Source organism: Triplophysa dalaica, chromosome 20 (genome assembly GCF_015846415.1).
Source record: "Triplophysa dalaica isolate WHDGS20190420 chromosome 20, ASM1584641v1, whole genome shotgun sequence".
Lineage (NCBI taxonomy): Eukaryota > Metazoa > Chordata > Actinopteri > Cypriniformes > Nemacheilidae > Triplophysa > Triplophysa dalaica.
Genome location: NC_079561.1, coordinates 14,434,974 through 14,456,805, shown reverse-complemented (window position 1 = coordinate 14,456,805; position 21,832 = coordinate 14,434,974). Strand labels below are relative to the sequence as shown.

Below are 21,832 nucleotides of genomic sequence, written 5' to 3'. Positions count from 1 at the left end.
GGATCAGATTATGTCACAGTTGGCCGTAAGTGATCACACACACAAATACTGTATATATAAAATGACCACACGCACCAAACCCACACACCACTTGGTATCCCATCTAAAACAACATTTTTCTCTCTCCCTCTCTCTCTCAGATATATAAAAAGAGTGTTAGCTCAATGGTGTATATGTGTGTCTCATGGGAGGACAGCAGGAAATTCCTGTAGCTCAATAATCTCAGTGTGATCGGTCTAGACTGGGCAGAGAAGCAGTGCGGTTCATCCTGCTCTGACCAGTCGGCTCCATAAAGCCCCTGCGGCCCACAGACTTACAGCCCAGGGTTCGAGAGGGAGGGGGGTCTGACTCAGAGAATCGTGTCTGATTTCAGCATTGGGATGCCTTGAACTGATGTCTGCACAAATTCACTCTCCAATGATATATAAACACATTAGTGAAGACACAATAAAGCACACTTACTGTTATGAATCAGGAGGTGGCGCTGTAAGGAGAACGGGGTGCGAAACAAGGCCTTACACTCTTCACACTGGAACGGCCTCTCTTCTGAATGAGTCTTTAGAGAGAGATAGACCGGCAAGTAAAAGGACATGTAGACATTAGTTGGTTTCAAATGCATCAAGTTTAAATAAATTAGTCACAGACAACATGAAATGTCATTTGCAATGCATTTACTGTGCAGTATTTCTGAAAAAAATAAAAAGAAGAAAATAGGATTTGAGAGTGAACCAGGGTTGCCAGGTCTTTATAACAAAACCTGCCCAATGGCCAATCAAATATCATACATAAAATACATATTTTACAGCCACTGTTATGCATTAGAAACTTCAATTAATGAAAATAATTGTATAGCAGTGATCATTGACATATATTTACATAAATAAAATTATCTCACGGTTTACAGCTGATGAAGAAAATCCTTTAGGAAAGGTGGTTCTCCTTTTTTTAAACTATTTGAATAAACTATTTACAGACTTGTTTTCCGATTAAGTTTTAATATTGTTAGAATATACATTTGGCAGAGTGAATTAGAGTTCAATACACTCATTAAGGTCTAATACAATTTATGAAAATGTCAAATTTGGCAACCCTGGAGTGGACCATGATATTATTGGTTACTGTTATTTATCCAACAAGCATTAACTTGTAATATGAGCAGTTTTATTTTTGGAAGAAAAGGTTATTACATTATGACAAAATATATAAAAACAACTATTTTGTTTCTATAGAATAAGGACTTGTAAATCAAACACAAGAAGACAATATAAAGGAAAATAATCCACCTCGAACTCACTCTAATCATTACAAACCTTTCTGTTGGTTTGTTGTCATTGAAACATTAAAAGAGATGGTTAGTAGAATATTTATTGTTTTAAGCTACAAGGGCCGTTGTAAATCTGACACCACAAAAACAACATGAAAATCAAGTGTTTTGTTTAATATTGTCTTTAATATTTTGTTTAGATCAGAACCTTCTCTATGCTCAGGTCTTTCACAAACTCTCTCTCTTTCTGTCCGGAGCTGTGTGAGGTTTTGGGGTTAATGTTATCTGCAGGGTGTAAAGGTCAGAGGCCGTGTGGGGTCATTATAGGTCAGGGTTAAGCTGAAGGTTTTGATTAGGCTCCACAGTGGCTGATTGGGCAAAAGATCTCCTTTAAGATAAAATCCCAGCAGTTTATTTGACCAAAAAATCCTGTCTGATCAATCTATGTTTCTGCGTTTATCCAACCAGTCTGTCTATCAATCTACCACTCTACCTGACTAGAAACTGAAACATCAGAAGTGAATGATTCAGGACTCCCAGGAACCCAAGAAGTCCCATCTGAAACTGATCAGAGTCTGGTACCTTTTTATGGTTCTTGTAGACGTTTCGGTGGGCGAACTCTTTCCAGCACAGCTTACACTTGTACGGTTTGTCTTCACTGTGGATGATCTTATGAGCTGTGGCCTGATCCAGTCGCTTGAAACTTCTGTTGCAGATCTCACAGGTGTATGGACGTTTTTCTACACACACATAAAAACTGCATAAAAACACAAATTTTCGCTTTGGGTTTGAATAGCACTTGTATGTAGTTGTGTGAGGTTTCGAGGGCTTTACCGGAGTGTGTGATCATGTGACGCTTCAACTGATTTGTAGAGATGAACTTTTTATCACAGGCGGTACAGTCGAATATCTCATGAACCTGAAAATAAATAAATACACAACATTAACAGACCCGGTGGCTCGAAGTCCACACACTTTCAGTGTCACAAACTGCGTTTAGCAACCACGAAGTAAAACATACTGACATAAGAAACAGAACGGAAAGCTCGGCGCTTATGACCGTAATGGCCAGAACACATCTGAGGTCTTTTATAGGACCATTGAGGGCGATTGTCTAACTCTTGGGTGGGTTTTTTAGCCTGCTCTCGGTGTGTGACCTTGAAAATATCTTTAACCCAACTCACAGTGGACGACACACACACAGAGACTCAGACAGATGGAAATGTAATTGAACTCTGAGAGGTTTTGAATAACTCCTTTGGTCAATACCACTGTGCTAAATGTGATGAAGTCTGACTGAAAATGTTCTATTACAGTCTGTGTGAACACTTCAGTGAGATTTCTCAGAGGGCATTAGGAGGTAGAAATTACTGCAATAATACAACTCTCAGGTTTTTATACTACTTCGTCCAATGTTGATGCCAAGGTTCAACATGTGTCACAGTGCATTATGTAAAACCAGCGTTGGGAAACACTACTAAATAATAATTTGTCAACCTACAATGTGCTAATAATTTAAACCTGTTAAACTACAGTTATTCTTTTTATGTGAGATAGCGGAGCACAATAAGCATATCCCAAGAAGTAGCTAAGTACATTGAAGGTTGGGCCTAAACGTGGCTATCCCACACGTGAGTACCATATATGACACAGGATAAAGGAAGAGCCAGGATAATATATATATATATATATTTAATATAATGTGTTTAGTTGAAGAAAGTAATTCACATACAGTACATCTAGGATGAATCTTTTTTTTGTAAACACATGTAACGACTACCTGAGATTTCTACAGCATTCACAGTCAGTGCTTTTATTAAACTATAAAGAAAAACTAAGATTTCCACCCTTAGTGCCTCACTAAACAAAATAAGAGATCATAAAAAGATTGACAGGTACGAAGATAACCAAGTTTGCTTTTGCATCCAATTTTGTAAATGTAAGTAAATTAAGTAAAAATCAAATAATCGTGTAAATTATGTTTTAACAACAGTTTGGAAACACGGGCCGGATTCACAAAATATTCTTAAGAAAAAAATTATTCGTAACTGCCATGTTCTCGAAGCGGTTGTAAATATCAGCTTAATATTATGAGAAGGTAACATGTTTAATACATGTATTTGGTTGTTTCACATGTGACGTGTATTAATTTGAGGCAGAACCATCATTTTGACGTTTACTTCCAATTAAAGAATATTTATTTTGATATAATGATAAGGTTTAGCTCACTTTGGCTATCATTATTATACTTCTTTTTTCATTATTCTGGGAAAAGTGACTCTAAACGGAGAGGGTCACAAGTCTTATGTCATAGTAACATACAAAAAGTTTTTTATATTTAATAAAGTAAAAAAATGTAACGCTTGCTAACATAGGCTATTAGCTAACATGCGATCGTTAATGCCGTTTAACACATCACATGCTAATATATATAGGCTACATAAGAATGTGATGTGCTTGTTACACACATTAAGTTTATTGTAAAGATAAACATATACAGCAAGCGAGTTAAATAATATTATTTTATTCTTACGACAAAAATTAAGATATTCTTAAGAAAATATTTCAGAATGTTTTAAGAAATGTTTGAGAATTGCACTTACGAATATTCTTAAGAATTTCCTATAATTTCTCTTACGAAAGTTCTTATATTTTGTCTTTTGTCCGGCCTAGAATAATAAATCTGCTTTTCCAGGACTTTTACATTTGAAGACATTCTTCGACAGAGCGTTTGCTTACTGTGTGGGTTTATGCAACTGTAAAGCTGCTTTTACGATAGTGCTTTGTCACGCTACACCACAACTTGATCAAAACATTACTTTTAAACTGTAAAAACTTTTTTTAGCCTTGGCGCTTTTAAATAGCTTCTTCCAAAAGGTGTATTAAACAATTTCCTTAAGCAATGGCACTGTAAATCCTGTTGAGTTAAAATCGTGATAGAAACAAAGAAATCACATTCTATTTAAACTTATCCTGTGTTCATACCAAACGTAAAAACGCCATCACATTCCCCGGGTTGTCCTGATTCTGTTAATGCGTCATGGATGTTTTTTGGGTGTAGCGTGCAATTAACCAATCAGAGTATCATCTCCCATTCCCTTTAAGAGGCAGTTGCACTCTCGCATTGGCGGATTACTATTTACATGGCCGAGTTTGTTGGCAGGAAAGCTGAATGCTTCTCAAGCGAAGAAACTTTACAGCTTGTGTGTAAAGTTAAAGCGCGCAAGCAGATAAACTAACGGACCAACAGGAATCCACCAAAGCTTCCCGGGGTGGCATGTAGGCAGTTTTATAGGCAGTTTTTACATTTTTGTCTTTTATTGTTTCATCTAAAAAAATGTTTTTGTACTGCTGCGCTTCCCTCTGTAATAAGCAAAGTGAACGCAAGTTGTGGACCCGCCCAGAGGCGCATTTTTAACTTATGCGCTCTGTAAATAACCAAAATTATTGCGCCATTGACTTTAGATCAGGTTTGAGTTGGTCTATGGTGCAGTCTATTTTCAGTTCCTCAAAATAGCAATGTGCCAACAATGTGCCTGAACAACCTCTTTTTTAGACCAGCATGCCCATGGACACACAAATTGCCGCAAATCCATTTGCTATTTAAACAAATTGGTGCGGGATGGGAAAATGAGAACTGCGACGGGCGGAAACAAGCAGAAAAAAATAACTTACGATAGGGCGTACAATAATGCCCGAAAAATATTTTGTTTTCAAAAGTTAACATTTTTTGTCTACCAAAGCGCTTTTCTCATGTAGACAAATAGACAAAACTCTAAAAAAAAAATTCCCTTTTTAGTTGAAAACAGTCTTGTCTAAACGGCCTCTTAAAGGGATAGTGCAACCAAAATAAACATTCTTTCGTCCTAATCACTCTCATGTCATCTCATGTTGTTCCACAGAAAAACCATTAACATAATATGAATACATCTCAAATTATAAATCATCATTTTAACCATTTAAGGGTAAGGTCATGATATGTATTTACTAAATAATTGATTATAGTTTCTTTTTTACAAAAAACTGATTTCCAACACAAGTAGCTAAATAATGCTCACAAGGATAAACAACTTGTATTGTAGAATTCCATACATTACCTCAGAGTTTCTATTGAATTAACAGACCATGTCTAAATGTAAATCTCAATTCTACACCTGCAGTAGCTAAACCACTTATGAACAATACCAAAACTATTTCCTACAACACAGATTGAGATGGAGATTCAACATAACCTGCAGGACGAGCTTTACAGAAACATGAGCGGTCCCTCTCAAGTGAGAGACTGACCAATGCAAAGCAGCAAACATACATGAAGCTGGAAAGTCTCAGCTCTCAGAATGGCTGCACTGATAACCGCCGTTGAGTGAACGCTGACAGGAGGAAGTGTCTGTTCCATCTCAAGCTTTAGAAAGACCTAGTGATGATAATATTCTCCAGGCCAAAACAGAGCGGGATTTTGGTTTTGGTGCAGCAGAAACACGCAGTGGAATCATGGGATCCATTCCAAGCGTAAGAACTTTAAACCTGCCCGGCGGTTCTTTACCTACCTCCTTCAGTCAGAAACTCTAATTACTTTCGTTTGTCGCTCTCTCTGCACACTCTGCCAAGATATAGCGGTGAGGTTTGGAGATGAAGTTGAACACCATCATCTAAAACATCTCAAACGTGGTGTACATTTTGAAAATGACGAATGTAGACCCCAACCACACATCTTCCCTGAAGAAAATGGATAGGGAAAAGTGTAGAGAAGCTGAAATCTTTCTGAATTTTGTGGTGATTTCGAAGATTTGTGAGTGCAGCTGTTTGTTTGATATTTCTTAGTTCTTTTCGCAGGAGAAACCCTGACGCCAGCACTAAAGGTTGGGCAGTCTGCTCTCTCCGAATCTTAAGTTTCACAAGGGCCGTAGGGATGAGCTTGTGAAACAAAACACGACCTTTCTATACACACTCACACCAGTGGAAAACCTTACAACATCAACATGAAGCCCACCTCCTACTGAGAGGGATGGAGAGAGGTGGATTTTATACAAGACCACTGAGAAACTAAGAGGGAAAGCGGTCTATGTTTCCAGCAAAAACAGTGCAAGAGATGAGGCGAAAATGATAGGAGGTATGAATAATTCGTAAACCAAAAAATGGAAATGAGGAAAAGGAGCATGCGCCAGCGAGACAGGAGAGATGGATGGACAGAGAAAGGACAGATGGAAAGATGGCATGAAAAGGGAGAAGGATGAAAGACAAAAAAGATGGGCAATAGAGAAGAAATATGAAGAGTTGGACTGAAAAGGGGATAAGGAGAGATTTATGGAGGGATGATCTGACCTTGCGGTGCTCCTGTAGGTTGAGTGAGGATGAGCACTTCTTATTACAGATGGTGCATATCAACTTCCTGCGGGCGCTCCCTACACGCATACACACACACACACACACACAGATCATACATCACATCTGATGGTATCTGAGTAGCTGCTAATGGAGACACTGTATCAGTGTTTCATATCATCATCAGGTAGTCCTTACATTAATCTCTCCATTAAGAACATCACCGCACAAAAGTAAAACAACTTTATTTTACAAGGGTGAAACCTGTAGAGCAGATAATGGGAAAGTGATAGCTCAATAACAAAGATCAATTCCAGAATCCTCAACACACACTGAGGTTTTTAAAGACTATAAAGAGGCCACTTTCTATAATTCTTACAGCATTTGATGTTTTTTCCCTTTAAACTGTTGGTCAAAATTTATCTGACCCATACAATTAAACAGGCTGTTTTGTTACTGAACTGTACCGTTAAAAGACTTTGCTGTTTAAATGAGCTCTGGTTGTTTATCTCAACATACCAGTCAAGTTCACACGATACCATCACATGTGCATCAGGGCAGCTCCACTTGCTGACAACTAAATGTGGGAGGACATATCTTTACATTATTACAGTTAGAGTTTGATGATGTAGCCTTTTAACTCAACTCAACTTTATTTATATAGCGCTTTTTACAATTTTCATTGTTACAAAGCAGCTGTGCATGAGACTAAACAATTATAGTTATACCTGTAAAAACAAGAAAAGGTGATAACAAAGAAGACAGACACACCCACATACAAAACACTCCACACACACAATATGCACACGTACAAACACACAAAGATATAGACACACCTACAAATGCGCACACATACGGATGTGCAGACACATGGACGCGCACATACACACACACACACACAGACAAGCACGCGTACACACACAGACAAGCACGCACACACAGACAAGCACGCACACACACAGACAAGCACGCACACACACAGGCAGGCACCCACACACAGTGAAAGTACACATTTAAGATAAAGGAGAGAGAAACACAGGTCAAATATTAAGCCAATAAATTCCTATATGCAATATTAATTAAGTAAAACTTTAAAATTCTTAAGCAGCCCCCCGGCCAGGCAAATAGGGCAAAACAGTATACAAACGGTGGCGAGGAACCCAAAACTTCAATCGAGAAATAAAACCTCAGGAGAACCCAGGCCCAACCAGGTGCTTGCACGACAAGGCTAAATAAAAATAAATAAACTTACAAATAAGGTAAATTATAGATTTAAGATCATCATTAGTAATCTAATAGCATTTGAAATTTTGTAGTGAAGACACGTCAAGCCATTTTACAATCATAATACTGCTGGTCCCTTGTGCTGTGTTCACACCAAAGGCGAACAATCGTGTTCCTCGCTCTTCATTTCTTACTTTTCATGCAATTTGGCTGTTCATATACATGAAAAACTGAAAACGCAGACTTTTGAAAACAGGTCCCAAAGTGCAAGTTTTTCAAAACAAAAGCATTATCGTTTCCGCATAAACTCTGAAGGCGGCACAACAAATTAGAAAAGATATCTATTCCAAGTTATTTATTTAATTTTGTCTACAGAAGGCTACAATGGATACTATATTAGAAACGGTTATATTTTAAACGTTGACTCTGAAAACATCTGTGTTTTAAAAAAGTAGGTCACTCATCTAATTGCATATTGCAAGTACGTGCTGTATCTGACAAATCTGGTTAAGACATTGCTACCTCCACTGATGCTACTAAGCTGTAAGTTCAAAGCACTTGTTTATTAAAACATGAACATTCTGTCATTTACTCATTTACTCTTAAGAGCTTTGACAACTTGACCTCATAAAAGAAGAAGAAGATACATCAATATTGTAATAAAAAAATATATTTTGTGTTCAACTGAATAAATAAATATATTTATTATTTTGATATACATCTGGGATGGAATCAAGGTAATTAAATGATGGGATGATTTTACTATTAAATACGGGGGATAGTGCAGAGATCTAGACCGTTTATGAATGCTAAAGTACATCTATGTATATAGCCTATCAAATCTCTATTTAAAAAAAAGACATCCTGTCGGCCATGACTAGAGCCCTTTGATAGACTTTTATTATAGCAAAACCGCTAAACACTCATGCATGTGGTTGTAAGCACATCCGAAAGCCTCCATCTAAACTCAAACTGGTTCAGAATATTTCTGCTGGCTGATATGACTGATTCATTCACTTGTTGCCAAACTGTCCAATTACAGTTAATGACAATAATATTGAAAACATTCTTATATATGCTTTCATCAGCCGATTAAAGGCCTTTGATTAATATTCGCAGACGTCTGCGCTGCTGGCAGAGAGACAAGCACTGAGAGTCTGCTGAAAAGATGAGCGTGGAGACTGAGAAAGCTCTTAGCGTTTATCTGACAGACGGAGAAATGAAGAGCGGATCAGAAATGAACAGATTAATGAAGATGTTAAAAAGCTGCTGATTAGTCTCTCATTATGACTCTCATTATAGCTGGGTGTGTGTGTGTGTGTATGTATGTAATTCACCTGTGTGGACGTTGCCTTTGTGTTTCTTCAGGGCGTCTTTACTCTTAAATCGTTTCCCACAGCTATCGGCCTTACAGATGAACCTGCCGTCTCCTTTACACGCCTCTTTATGCTGTTCAAAACTGCACACACACACAATTTTGAATTAGAGTCGACATGAAATAATATTTTTTAAACGGTGAGTTCTTGTCCTTGATTATGATTGATTGAGTCGCGTTCTAAGCCGTTATAAAATACATGATTTGTATCATAAGTATCACTGTGCCACTGTTGTTGCGTGCGTCTGTGTTGCTATACCCTATATATATTACCGTTCTATTATGCTTCGTGTCGTACCTAACATGTTATAAAATGCACTGTAACCCACTGCTTCTTGGGGCTTATTGCTTCATTATGGTATGTGCATCCATGCATTCCAAGGGGTTTCAGAAAGTGTGCAAACAATCTTGAGGGCACAAATTTTAAAGGACACCCAAGTATGCTCTATGTTCTGTGAGAATTTCTTCTGCACTTTTGTTTTCTGGACAAGAATAGAGGGCAGTGTAGAGTCGCCCCATTAGAGGAATAGTTAAAATCCAAAGTAATCTAAAAAGTTTGTGAGAAAACCATATTTTGAGCTTATTTAGCAACATTCATTTACCAAAACAAGCGCTACATTTAAATATGTCAACACATTGATGATTTTAAATTTCATGTTTCACAAGACATGTATGATATATAATAATAATAATATTCATGTAGCTCAGTGGTGAGAGCATTGCAATGACGACGCAAGCTTGTGGGTTTGATCCCAGGGGATTGCAAATACCTAAGTATAAATGTATAGGTTACTGAAATGTAAGTCGCTTTGGATAAAAGTGTCCGCCAAATGCATAAATGTAAATGTAATAATGTACATTTCTATAACTTCTTGTGCTGTGATTTAGAATTTATTTTACATAATGTGTCTACACTTGTCTTTTGTATCATGTTAATGTCTTACAACACAGGCTTCTGGGAAACAGAATTCCAATCCTCTGTATGCCCTAGACATACTTTTTATCAGAATTGACAATAAAGTTGACTTTGACTTTGATTCTTCTGGCAACTAGTCACGAGACACGAGATTTAAAATTCTTGTCTTGTCGCCATATTTGAATTAAGCACTTGTATTGGTTTCAATTTTGCTAAGCTCAAGCTGAACAACACAATTACATTGAGATAACACTAGAAAAAAAGGATACTTTATCTGGTATTGTAGGCCATGTATGTATAAAAGTGTGCTCTACCTGGACTCAGAACAGAAAGTGCTGTGACACAGGGCACACTGGTTAACTGCTGAAGGGTCTCCTGTCGTAGCTGAGCTCTCTGTACAGTGAAGGACACTACAACCAAACAGTACATTAGCATTATAAGACAGCTGGACTGTTTATTAGAGATGTGTGTGTTAGTACGGTACTCACTGGCGCTGCAGGGCCTGTTTGACGGGAAACTCTTTACCGCAGGAGCGACATTTAAACTCTTTGTCCTCTGCACTTCCTCTCTGATGAAGACTCTGCAGATGTTCAGCTAACACATCTTCACTAGGGAAGCTGCTTTCACACAGCAGACACGGGTAATCTTCCTTCTTAATCACCAGATCTACAATCAAAGCAACTTAATGAGTTCTTCAAAGGCTGGTGGCTGATTTTACAGTACTTATTTATTTTTAGCAAAAAAAAGTCTTGCAGATTTAAATGATCTGTATCAGTCTGACTGAGAAGATAAACACTTAATTGTCATGTTTCAAACATACGGTACTTAACAATTGTTTCAATGAGTATCAGAAAGCATGTTCAATTCTAAATAGACAGGACATCAATAAATAAAAGGGCAAATTATAGATGTAAAAATTGAGCAGGACCGATAAATAAAAACTATATGAGAATACACACCGGTTTCTGTGTTGAGGTGTTTGCTATCTTTATTGTTCTCATCTTCATCTTTGATGTCCTCATCTTCCTCATTGTCCTCCTCTTCCTCCTCCATGTCACTATCCAGGTAACCAATAAGAAGCTCTGTATCCATCTCAATGTCATCCACAGCCAGGTAAAAAATATTCTCTCCGTCCTAGGAGAGATATAGGAAAATGTATTAATCCTATTATTCTCTTTTTTCAAAATTCTAGATCTGAGCTATACTGTAAAGTTTAAAAAATATAACATTTAAAATAGAAGACCAGGAACTATGGACTATTGCAATTTGGGTGCCCTTGTATTGGGATGGCGCAATGAATATGAAAGTGCAGTCACATGAATGAATTTGCAAATAAAGTATGCTACAGTAACTGTTTAGACAGGTTACATTGACCTTGCTGTGTAGAAAACCACTGGTCGCCACATTGGTGAGCACATTGCATTTTGTAGACCTTGAAGGACTGTGATTTCAGCCCTTATAAATCCAGAGATATAAGTAAAAATGTAAAACTGCTGATTTTAGAGTCATTTGGGGTATGTGGAAAATGTGTATCTGTGCACCTGTAAAGTGGGGAAAACATGGGACCATCCCATAAAGTTTGGTGTCTCTGGGATGGTCTCAGATGTTCACCGCGCAGAAAAACAGTCCATTAACACCTAAATATTAGCTATTATAATATTAACATTTAATATTATAACTCGCTATTATATTTTATTACAAATAAAAAAAACACAACCATAGGCCAACAGGAGTATGATTATATTGTTAAAAGCACAAAACACATTCAATATGTTGTGTGTCTGTGTGACTAATAGAGGGACTAAATTGAATTAGACGCTGAAAAGCAAAGACTCCAGGTGTCGGCTGACATTGAACAGACAACAGAACAGAAAAACCTCTGGGAAGGGCAATCAAACGTTCACACGAGAGGAAACACAAGATCAGCTCTGCTTCCTGATTAGGGTCAAAGGTCAAACACTTGGACCCCTGTATAATGGCATTATCAGACCTACATTTCCTAAAAGGTCATGCTGAACATCATGTTAAAATCACAGTCGCATAATTATTTACAGGGAGACTATAAGAGAAATGTCATGTGTGATGAAACACAGGTCCTGCTCTCATGATTTTGCTTCCATGACAATCAGATCACTTCCAATTGATTCCATCACCGCTGGCGCTGAATGTGTACACAGGCAAATAAGACATTTTACATTTGGATTTGAAATGATAAAAGATTTTACATAAAAGTATGGCCAGGAGCCAATATTACAAATACAGGTAAATAGCACGTGGTGCAGAAAAGCTATATTAAATTGAAATGTAGGGGTACTGTGTCTCTAAGACTTATTTACACCTTTCCACATGTTGAAATTGTTATTCTTAAGGCTTTGTCACACACATCATGTAAAAATCGTAAAATTGTCAAAGCTGATTTATCATCATTTTGACAAAGAGTTCTGTTCACACATGACCCATGCTAAAAAAATGTATGGCAGAAGCTGCATGTGTGAAGGCGACTATAAATAATATCAAAGTTTCCACACAAATACACTAGAGAGGTTGCAATGGGGGGGGGGGGTGGAATGTGTAACATTAAACATGATATTTACTGTAAATAATGGAAAAATTAATGAACTGTGTGTTGCAAATTAAGTAGATGTATTTGATTTACTTCTCTATACTACAAATTTTACCACTGTGTGAACGCCAGAGAGGACAGTTTAAGCAAATTGTTTCAATTGTAAATCTGTTGACCCATAGTGACAAAGAAATCCAGACATTCTTGTCCTTTTTGTTTGTTGCTAGGTTTTGCAAATATCTAACGAATAAAAAACATTGACAACACAGTATAACAGCTTTTAGAAATGTGCATCCTGAGATGCCACGCCTTTGAAAGTCCAAAACGCTGCTACATTCAATACGAATACGTAATTTCCGCGGCTCATAACAATTGACGTCTTATAAAGCGATTTGATCGCTCTGTCCAAGAAACTTAATGTTATTTGCAGTGTTATAATCGGCAATGCAAAGCCACAAGCAGTCGGTTTGCGGCTTTGCACACATGCTAGGTCACGTGCCAAATCGAGTCTCGTGCCCTTGAAAGTAAATGCAGGAAGACAACTACACCATTTGAGCTGTTGTCTTAGATAAAGAAAAAACTATGCGGTTTTTATAACTGCATTCATTATGTATGATTTAAACAGCTATATTAACGATAACAGCTGTTCATCTCCCACCAGAATTTGCACTTCAAAGGATCTGCCTTATAAGTGCGTGGGGCACATGAAGCGATTGGAATTAACCCGAAGATTCGATAATAGTGCTTAGTTTCTTGCACACACCGATTAATTGGCTTTATTTGAAGCCAGTTTAACGTCAAGGGGCAGGGATTACTTTGTGCTGAATATTTTAGCGTTTTTGACTTTTTTCAATTTGACTTTCATTAGTTCTATATCCTCATAAATATCTTCTAGAGAAAAAAAATACCACCCACATCTTGAAAGTACTGGGGGTGAGTAAATTAACAGCAATTTTATTCACAAATTAGGGAATATTAAAAAAACATTATATTAAAGACAACATCCCTTTTAATTAAATATCATGATAAGGTATATACTGGATGCAATATTTGTGTGCATGTTTTAATATATGGCCTGTAGAAAAAACTAACCCTCTCTCTTTCTCTCAACAGGTTTTGGTCTGGCTTTTTTATAAACTATTAACTTTGTATTAGCACTGTATGACATATCGCTCATTGCTCCCTGAACTCTCTGTAAGTCGCTTTGGATAAAAGCGTCTGCTAAATGACTAAATGTAAATGTAAGTAACAGCAACAAAAACAGTATAAAAGGAACAAAATCCAATAAATAACCGAAATAAAAAATTACAGAAGAAATTATGATATGGGACTTTTGGAATATGGCCCTCAAAGAAAAGTAGTTGAAGACCCCTGCAGTATACAATCATTTAAAAGTAAAGTTTTTTTTTTTCATTTCCGAAAATACAATATAATTTGACATGAAGTTTTAGAAGGACAGCGACGATATGACAGAGACACGCGATAAAGCTCCACGTTAACAAGGGGTCCCATATTTGAACTTCACTTACTGTGCTGTTTATATTTATATGCCACATATTTATAGGTAAAAAAGCTCGACATATGAAAATGTCTAAAAAAACGTCTCATTAGGTCGTTTGATCACGTAGCTTTTTGAGACAACAGTTCACATTTTAAATTTAAGAGGCTTTTAGATATTGTTGTGAAAACGACCCCATGCCATTTTGTACAGTCATATAAAGACGCATTTATTTTTGCATTTATAAAAGTATCGTTGGTTTAATAAATGTTTATGGACCTAAATTTCAGAGAGGCGGAAACAAACATGCATGTTATGTTGAAAATAAGCATTTTTAACCTTAAGGGCCCTATTTTAACGATCTGAAACGCAAGTGTCAAAGCGCGAAGCGCAAGTAACTTTGTGGGCGGGTCTCAGCGCTGTTGCTATTTTCCCGGCGGGATAAATGGCTCTTGCGCCCAGCGCAAATCTAAAATGGGTTGGTCTGAAGTAGCTTCATTATTCATAGGTGTGGTTTGGGCGTAACGTGAAATAAACCAATCAGAGCGTCATCCAACATTCCCTTTAAAAGCAGGTGCGCAAGTTCCATTATGGATTGCTATTATTATGGCGTATTTACCAGGCGCAAAAATATGAGCACGCTCAACTTAACTGGTAAGTTGAAGACTAAGGTTTTTAATGTACTTACATTATGTTAAAGGGGATTTCACAGTCTTTTTTTTCAGTCTTTCAGTTTTTTCAGTTTTTCAGTCGATTTTTTTTCCTGGTTCTTGACGGACAAACCAATTTGTCAGATGTCCTTATATACATATATGTCTTATTGCCACTATTGGGCAAACAGGTCTGATCCTTAATTACTACAATTAGCCTGAATAATTTGTAAGCTAGATTTATGCCTATTTTTTCACATCTTCGTGGCACACCACAATGAATTCCGTCATCTCATGTGTTAATATTTTTTTAGTGTAACAATTTATGATTTGCAAAAATAACTGTTGCATCTGTGTAGATTACATGAGCAAAGTGTATGCGCGTTGTGCACGCTATACATTATGGTCAAGCATGCGCCCTTAAAATAGCATAATGAACAACGCACAACGCGCCACTGACTTTAGACTAGGTTTTTTCTGGTCAGTGGCGCAATTGTTTAATGGAACAGCAAAATAGCACCGGAACACGCCTCCTTTTTTGCGCTGAACCGCCCAGGGAGCGCAAGTTCATTCACTAGTTTAGCGACGTGCTTCTGTGGAGGGAAAAGCGCGCTTTGCGCGGGTGCAAAATAGGAATGACACATGCGTCGGTGTACAAAGTCAATTGCGCTGGGTGCAAGATAGGGCCCTATATTTTGTATAGACATTGTATTACATCTAAAACAAACGATAATATTCGTTATAGCAATGTCATATGACCCCTTATCTAAATATATGCTGTTCTAGCATGTAGAGTGTGTGAGAGAAAAACAGGTTTATGCATGTGTTTGTGTGTTATTTTCAGCTAAGCCTCATTACACTTCTCTTTTCTCCTCACTCTTTGGTGTTTAGATCTTTGTCAGTGCAAACAGACAGCCATACCACCAGATCAGACATAAAAAATGTCCACTGCTTTCATTCCCTTTGCAACTGCTTTACTGGAATCTCAAATTCTAGGTATTTTCAATTTTTTCAACGAATAAGGCCGTTCACACTATAACGATAATGTTACAGCATCCATATCTACATTGTATTTGTATTTACACTAGTGGATGAAAATGTTATGTTTATTTTAAGCCTGCTCACTGCTTTGTTTCAAACCACTAAAATGAACACATGTACATGACCTGCTACTTATGCTTTGATTATCATTCCCAGACATCACTTCTCAAAAATATGACAGCAAAAGGTGTTCTTATTATAATATTAATCCGCACATTCCACCCACTGCGTTGCCGCCATTGTTGATTTTGCAAATGACAGCGGTGAACTTGTTCTGAAGTCATGGCAAAGATTCGCTGAAAAACATGCTAAGTGATCTGTTCTTGGCTATAGAGACAAACAAAAATCCTTATTTACAGTCCAAGCCTCGGAGGAGACAAGAGAGGAGTGGATTAATCGCTCAGAAACCATAAGTAAAAACCTGATGGTTTGACCGAATCACTTCAAGTCCGAGTGCTTTATCAACCTGGGATAGTACAAGCAGGATTCCCCAGCCTTCAAAGTTGTTCCTTAACTAAGGAGCGAGACCTACTATTTCTAGGCAAAGTTGCTGATGTTAGTAATATTTACCAACAGTCTGAATTGATGTTAATGTACAAGACTGCATAGGAGGATAACGTTAGCATATGATATCGAGGGGTGCTCAGTCACAGACTAAATAGAACATATAAAGCCAGTGTTAAACTTTCTCTATGTTTATGTTTTTTTGCAAACGGGCAACTGGAGGAATGTGCTTTCATATGTTTAGCTAGTGGCTAGCTGTCACTAATGATTATTGTTTTGATAGTGAATGGCGAGATTAAGTGCTGTATGGGTAGAACCAGGGCAAACACCTCTGTTAGGGTTGTTTTTAACGTCTCAAATCATTCGTCCTCCAGCTAGAAAATCTGTCACAGCAAAGAGCACATCCTAGTAATGCCCTAACGTGTAGTGTGTGTGCATAACTTACTTGTCAATGACAAGTGCTAAAATTCACGGATTTCGGTTGAGTTCTGCAGGAAAGAATACACACATATGAGTGCCATCGTGAGCGCATTACTATGTGCTGTTTGCTGTGACAAATTTTGTAGTCTTAGGATGAATGATTTGACACGATTAAAACTAAGGAGCTGTTCAGGAAATGTAATTTAGCTAAATGGTTTCCATGGCAGCACTATACGTGTGCTGTGTTGACAAACCAGACTAAAGGGGGGTGGGGTGCGCAGTCACTCATGATCATTTAAAGAGACATACACCAAAACGGGTTCCTGTGTGCATAGTTGTTTTTGACAAGTCAAAAAAAGTTTTGTTTACACAGCCAATGAGTGTTTTTAAGCTAAATATGTTAGAGACATTTCGTGAAGACCCTAATAAATCATGCAAAATTGTTGAAAGTGCTTATCCCATGAGACTTTAATGTGTATCAAAACAATGTACAGTGATCTCTGCAGTTATGATGCTACCTGAATGGCAGCCAGGTTCTTCTGCTCTTGAGAGGGGGCTTGGTGGACGAAGCGAAGCCAGTTAGCATGACGAGGATTACTGGCATCCAGGATATACAGCACATCACCTTTACTCCCTCGAACCTGCAAAACCCCAAACATTTGATTACAAACACATTTACAAACCAGTACAACTATTCCTTTAGTATGTGGTTCTGAGAATCTCCTGCCAGACCAATGCCTTAAACCCAAGCGGCAATCTCTTTCGTAAAGCCAACACGCAAGTGATTTAAACTGCAATTCATTAACTGGCTGCAAGAGGTTTTGCAACAAAACATAGCAGAACTCATTGAGGCCATGTTAAAATGCCCAACTTTATAGCAGAAAAAAACACGTTAAAAGCCGGTGATGATTTTGGTCTATATAGCTAATTTTACCCTTCATGTCAACTGTGAAGAGGGTGATGTTTTTATAAATCACCAATTAAACTTATATTAAGCCTTAAAGGACCCCTTTCATGTAATTTCTGGCCCCTAATGATTACTGAAAATTATTTAACACCGGAAGCCGATACTCGATATATAGTATCTAAATGAAAGATTCTTTAACTATTAAACTTTTCTGGTATGTTTATTTAATAAACTAATTATTGATGTTCTTCTAGAGCAACTCAGAAAAGTGTTCTTACATGTCTAACTGGTGTCAAGAGAGAAAGCATTCAGACATTTATCGGCTTTACAAAAATTGCTTTTGTTCCTATAAAATACAAATTTATAAATATCTACACACGGTAACTACATTAACAATGTTTTGCTAATAACAGTTACTAAATGATCATGACAGAAACTCAATGCTGTATTGTATTTTAACTGTGAGCAGCGTGCAGCTGAAGTGGTTTATCCAGAGAAAATTATTCTGATGTACGTGACGCCATGGCTAAAGTTTGTGGACAACATGCAATGTAGTCGATGCAAAGAATCCTACCCTCGGAAGAGACAGGAGTGGATTTATTTTATTTTTAGTGGAAAGTAAAAACCTGCTTGTTCACGCAAATCACTTCCAGCCGGAGTGCTTTATCAACCTGGGACAGTACAAGCAGGATCAGCTTCAAAGTTGTTCCTCAAGAGGGATCGAGACTAACTGAACGAGACAAAGCTGCTGATGTAAGTAATATTTATCAACAATCTAAATTGACATACATGTAACATATATATGTATATGAGGATAACGTTAGCATGTGATCGAGAAGGGAGCCAAGTCTGTCACGGCACTAAATAGAACATTCAAAGCCAGTGTAAACTTACTCTATATTTATATGTTATTTGGCAATTGGGCACTTGGAGTTTAGCTGTATGTTTGTTATTACATTATGTGACTTAATATGTTCAGCTGCGGCAAGCTGTTTGTTTTGCTAATGAAGAGGGGCGAACACTGAGGTTAGTTTCATTTTAAACATCTCAAATCATTCTTCCTTAGGCTGAAAATTCTGTCACAGCATTCCAGTTATGCTCTCAGGTTGCGTATGTAATGTTATAACTTGTCAAGCAGTAAAATCCACGTAATTCTGCTGAGATCTGCGGGTGTGCATTCATTGGATTTTAGGCAAGAATACACGCACTACGTGAGCACATTACTAGGATCCAGTGACAGATTTTTTAGTCTCTGAATGATTTGAGACATTTAAAACCAAACTAACCGCAGTGGAGTTCAGGAAACATAATTTAGCTAAACCATTGCCATTGCGGAACTACAAATGTGTTGTGTTGACACGCCGGACGGATGGGGGGTGGGGTGCGCTGTAACTCATTATCATTTAAAGAGACATCCACCAAAACGGGTTGCTGTAAGCATAGCTGGTTTTGACGGGGCCAAAAGGGGTTTGTTTACACAGCCATGGAGTGTTTTTAAGCAATATATGTTCCAAACATTTCATTAAGACCCTAATCAATCATACTTGTTGAAAGTGCTCACTAAATGACTCCTTTAAAATTTACCAAATTAGGTGCGTGGCCACTTGAGTGACAAATGGTTTCAGCAACCAAGCAGCTAAGCTCCAACTACGTCCTGCCTCTTTGCCCATTTTCAATTATCCCGGCTGGCATTCAATCACCTAACCAGCACTATGAATACTAAAGCAGTCTTACCTTCAGTCTCTCGATTATCTCTCGACATCCCTTCTTCACCCCAACTCCTCACCTTTTATCCTTTTTCCGCCTCTTTACCGGGGATAAGCCCCGGGTTCGGCCCACTCCGGACCTGGGGCCCTCTCTGCGGTCAAGGGGTGGGTGCTCCGAGCTCGGGAGTGATACCGAGATCGGAGCTCCCTCCCTGTGACAGCACGGCAAATACGCTTATCAGCCCTCCCACTTTATTATCAGATAAGGTGCACTTGTTAATTAAACACAAAATTTTAAAGTAAAGTTATCTCTTCTTCAGACAGAATAGTGTCTAAGGGCAGGCAGGTCATTAAATAAGATCATTTATGTGGTTAAACCCAATCTGATCTCCGTTATAATGAAAATTTAAATGCAGTTGAAAATAAACCAGAGTTTCTCAAGGGGAAGATATATATGATGGCACCCTAGATTCGACATGAACAAGGAGGCGTGCCTTGTGAATTTGTCAAAGTGCTCGACTGGCATATCTGGCCAATTAACTGTTGCCCGGACATGAGCAGTGATGCGTCTTTCTAAACAATAGGAGCAACAATGTTTTCAAGATATCTAAGGCTTCACCCAAACCTCGAATAAACAGGAAAAAATCCCAAAGATTTATGCTGAAGGGAATTATATCGAGGGACCAGAATATTACATTAATTGGTGAGGTATACCAATAAGAACTTAATAGCAACATCACTAAAACACTAAACACTTAAACACACAGGACAGACTACACAATACAAAACTCGCCAAGTTTTGCATTTACAGGAAGTGTGAAAATGTCTTTTCGGTATAATAGAAATGTAAATAAACTCATGTTACACATATAGACGGTATCAACAGCAACAACATAAACAAACGTAATGTGGCCCAAACTTAACTTTTGGTAAACATCCGCAAAGAATCTAAAACTGATGAGTAGTCCATTCCATTCCATTTTCTACCGCTTATCCGAACTACCTCGGGTCACGGGGAGCCTGCGCCTATCTCAGGAGTCATCGGGCATCAAGGCAGGATACACCCTGGAGGGAGTGCCAACCCATCGCAGGGCACACACACTCACTCATTCACTCACGCACTCACACCCTACGGACAATTTTTCCAGAGATGCCAATCAACCTACCATGCATGTCTTTGGACCAGGGGAGGAAACCGGAGTACCCGGAGGAAACCCCCGAGGCACGGGGAGAACATGCAAACTCCACACACACAAGTCGGAAGCGGGAATCGAACCCCCAACCCTGGAGGTGTGAGGCGAACGTGCTAACCACTAAGCCACCGTGCCCCCCCCCCCCACTGATGAGTAGTTTTAAATTAAATTCAATACAATTAATATACAATACAATTGTAATACGAATAAATATGAATATAAATTAAATTGTTATATTATAACCAAGACCGAAAGTGAACTTCGGGCCAGCACGTGCATTCAATGAATTTGTCTATAAAAAGTTAAGATAGGTAAAATTTCAAGTTTGATAATTGTATTCGCAGAAAAACTAATAAATATAAACACATAACAAATAAACACATAAATATATGTAACTTTATGTTATGTATTTATATATATATATATAAATATATATATAAAACTAATTCTAAATATATAAAGTCAAAATAGACTATAGTTTATAAGAAAGGAAATGCCATTGAAGTTTTCAAAGGAGAGGAATTATACAAAAAAAAAACTTGTGCTGGCGATCACAAAGTAAAGTCATTGTTGAGTCTAGTAGTCACCCACCTCCCACATCAGTCGAGGATCCATGCTTTCATCCAAGTCACTCAACATCCGCTTTTCACCTGCAAATGGACCAAACTTCTCGCCCTGTAAAACATTTCACTTTGATGTCACAACCTTTAATTTTTAATCAAAATTGACTATGCATTCATTTTATACATTTACTTTATCCTTATGTATGTTTACTGGGAATGAACCCATGACTTTTGCATTTGCTAAAACAATTTGCAATCAACTGAGCTACAGGAACACTGAAAAAGTAATCAGCTACCAGGATGATGCATCCCTTCCATTCTTTACCTCATTTGTAAGTTGCTTTGGACAAAAGGGTCTGCTAAATGACTAAATGTAAATGTAGGATGAACAAAGATGTCATGGCTCATCTTGAGACTTCACATTCAGAGCTGTTAAGAATCTCACAGTGGTGACAAACATAAGAAAAGCAAAAACTGTGGGGGACTCTCACTGGAAATGAAGAAAGAAAATAAATATTTTTGGCTAAAAACAGGCTCTAGTATATATTACATAATACTGTAGCAATTTTTTTTATATTCTAAATTTGAGGTGAAATTTGAAATATGTGTGACAGGCATTACAAAGTAAATGGTATTTTTCTGCAGATTAACTATAAAAGAGTTGCTGTTTTTCAGAAACACTATAG

The 21,832-nt window shown here is 37.7% G+C and overlaps 1 protein-coding gene across 1 annotated transcript in view; it reads right to left on the bottom strand.

Moving 5' to 3' along the window:
* prdm5 (PR domain containing 5) overlaps nt 1–21,832 on the bottom strand; it is a 53,902-nt gene that overhangs the window by 31,121 nt on the left and 949 nt on the right. Inside the window, exons 2-11 of the mRNA XM_056732302.1 lie at nt 21,175–21,258; nt 17,296–17,418; nt 11,061–11,235; nt 10,590–10,767; nt 10,416–10,511; nt 9,148–9,269; nt 6,587–6,666; nt 2,099–2,183; nt 1,847–2,004; nt 463–556 (exon numbers count right to left, since the gene is read on the bottom strand). Coding sequence (XP_056588280.1) covers nt 463–556; nt 1,847–2,004; nt 2,099–2,183; nt 6,587–6,666; nt 9,148–9,269; nt 10,416–10,511; nt 10,590–10,767; nt 11,061–11,235; nt 17,296–17,418; nt 21,175–21,258 — 1,195 coding nt within the window. The remainder of the gene's footprint in view (nt 1–462; nt 557–1,846; nt 2,005–2,098; nt 2,184–6,586; nt 6,667–9,147; nt 9,270–10,415; nt 10,512–10,589; nt 10,768–11,060; nt 11,236–17,295; nt 17,419–21,174; nt 21,259–21,832) is intronic.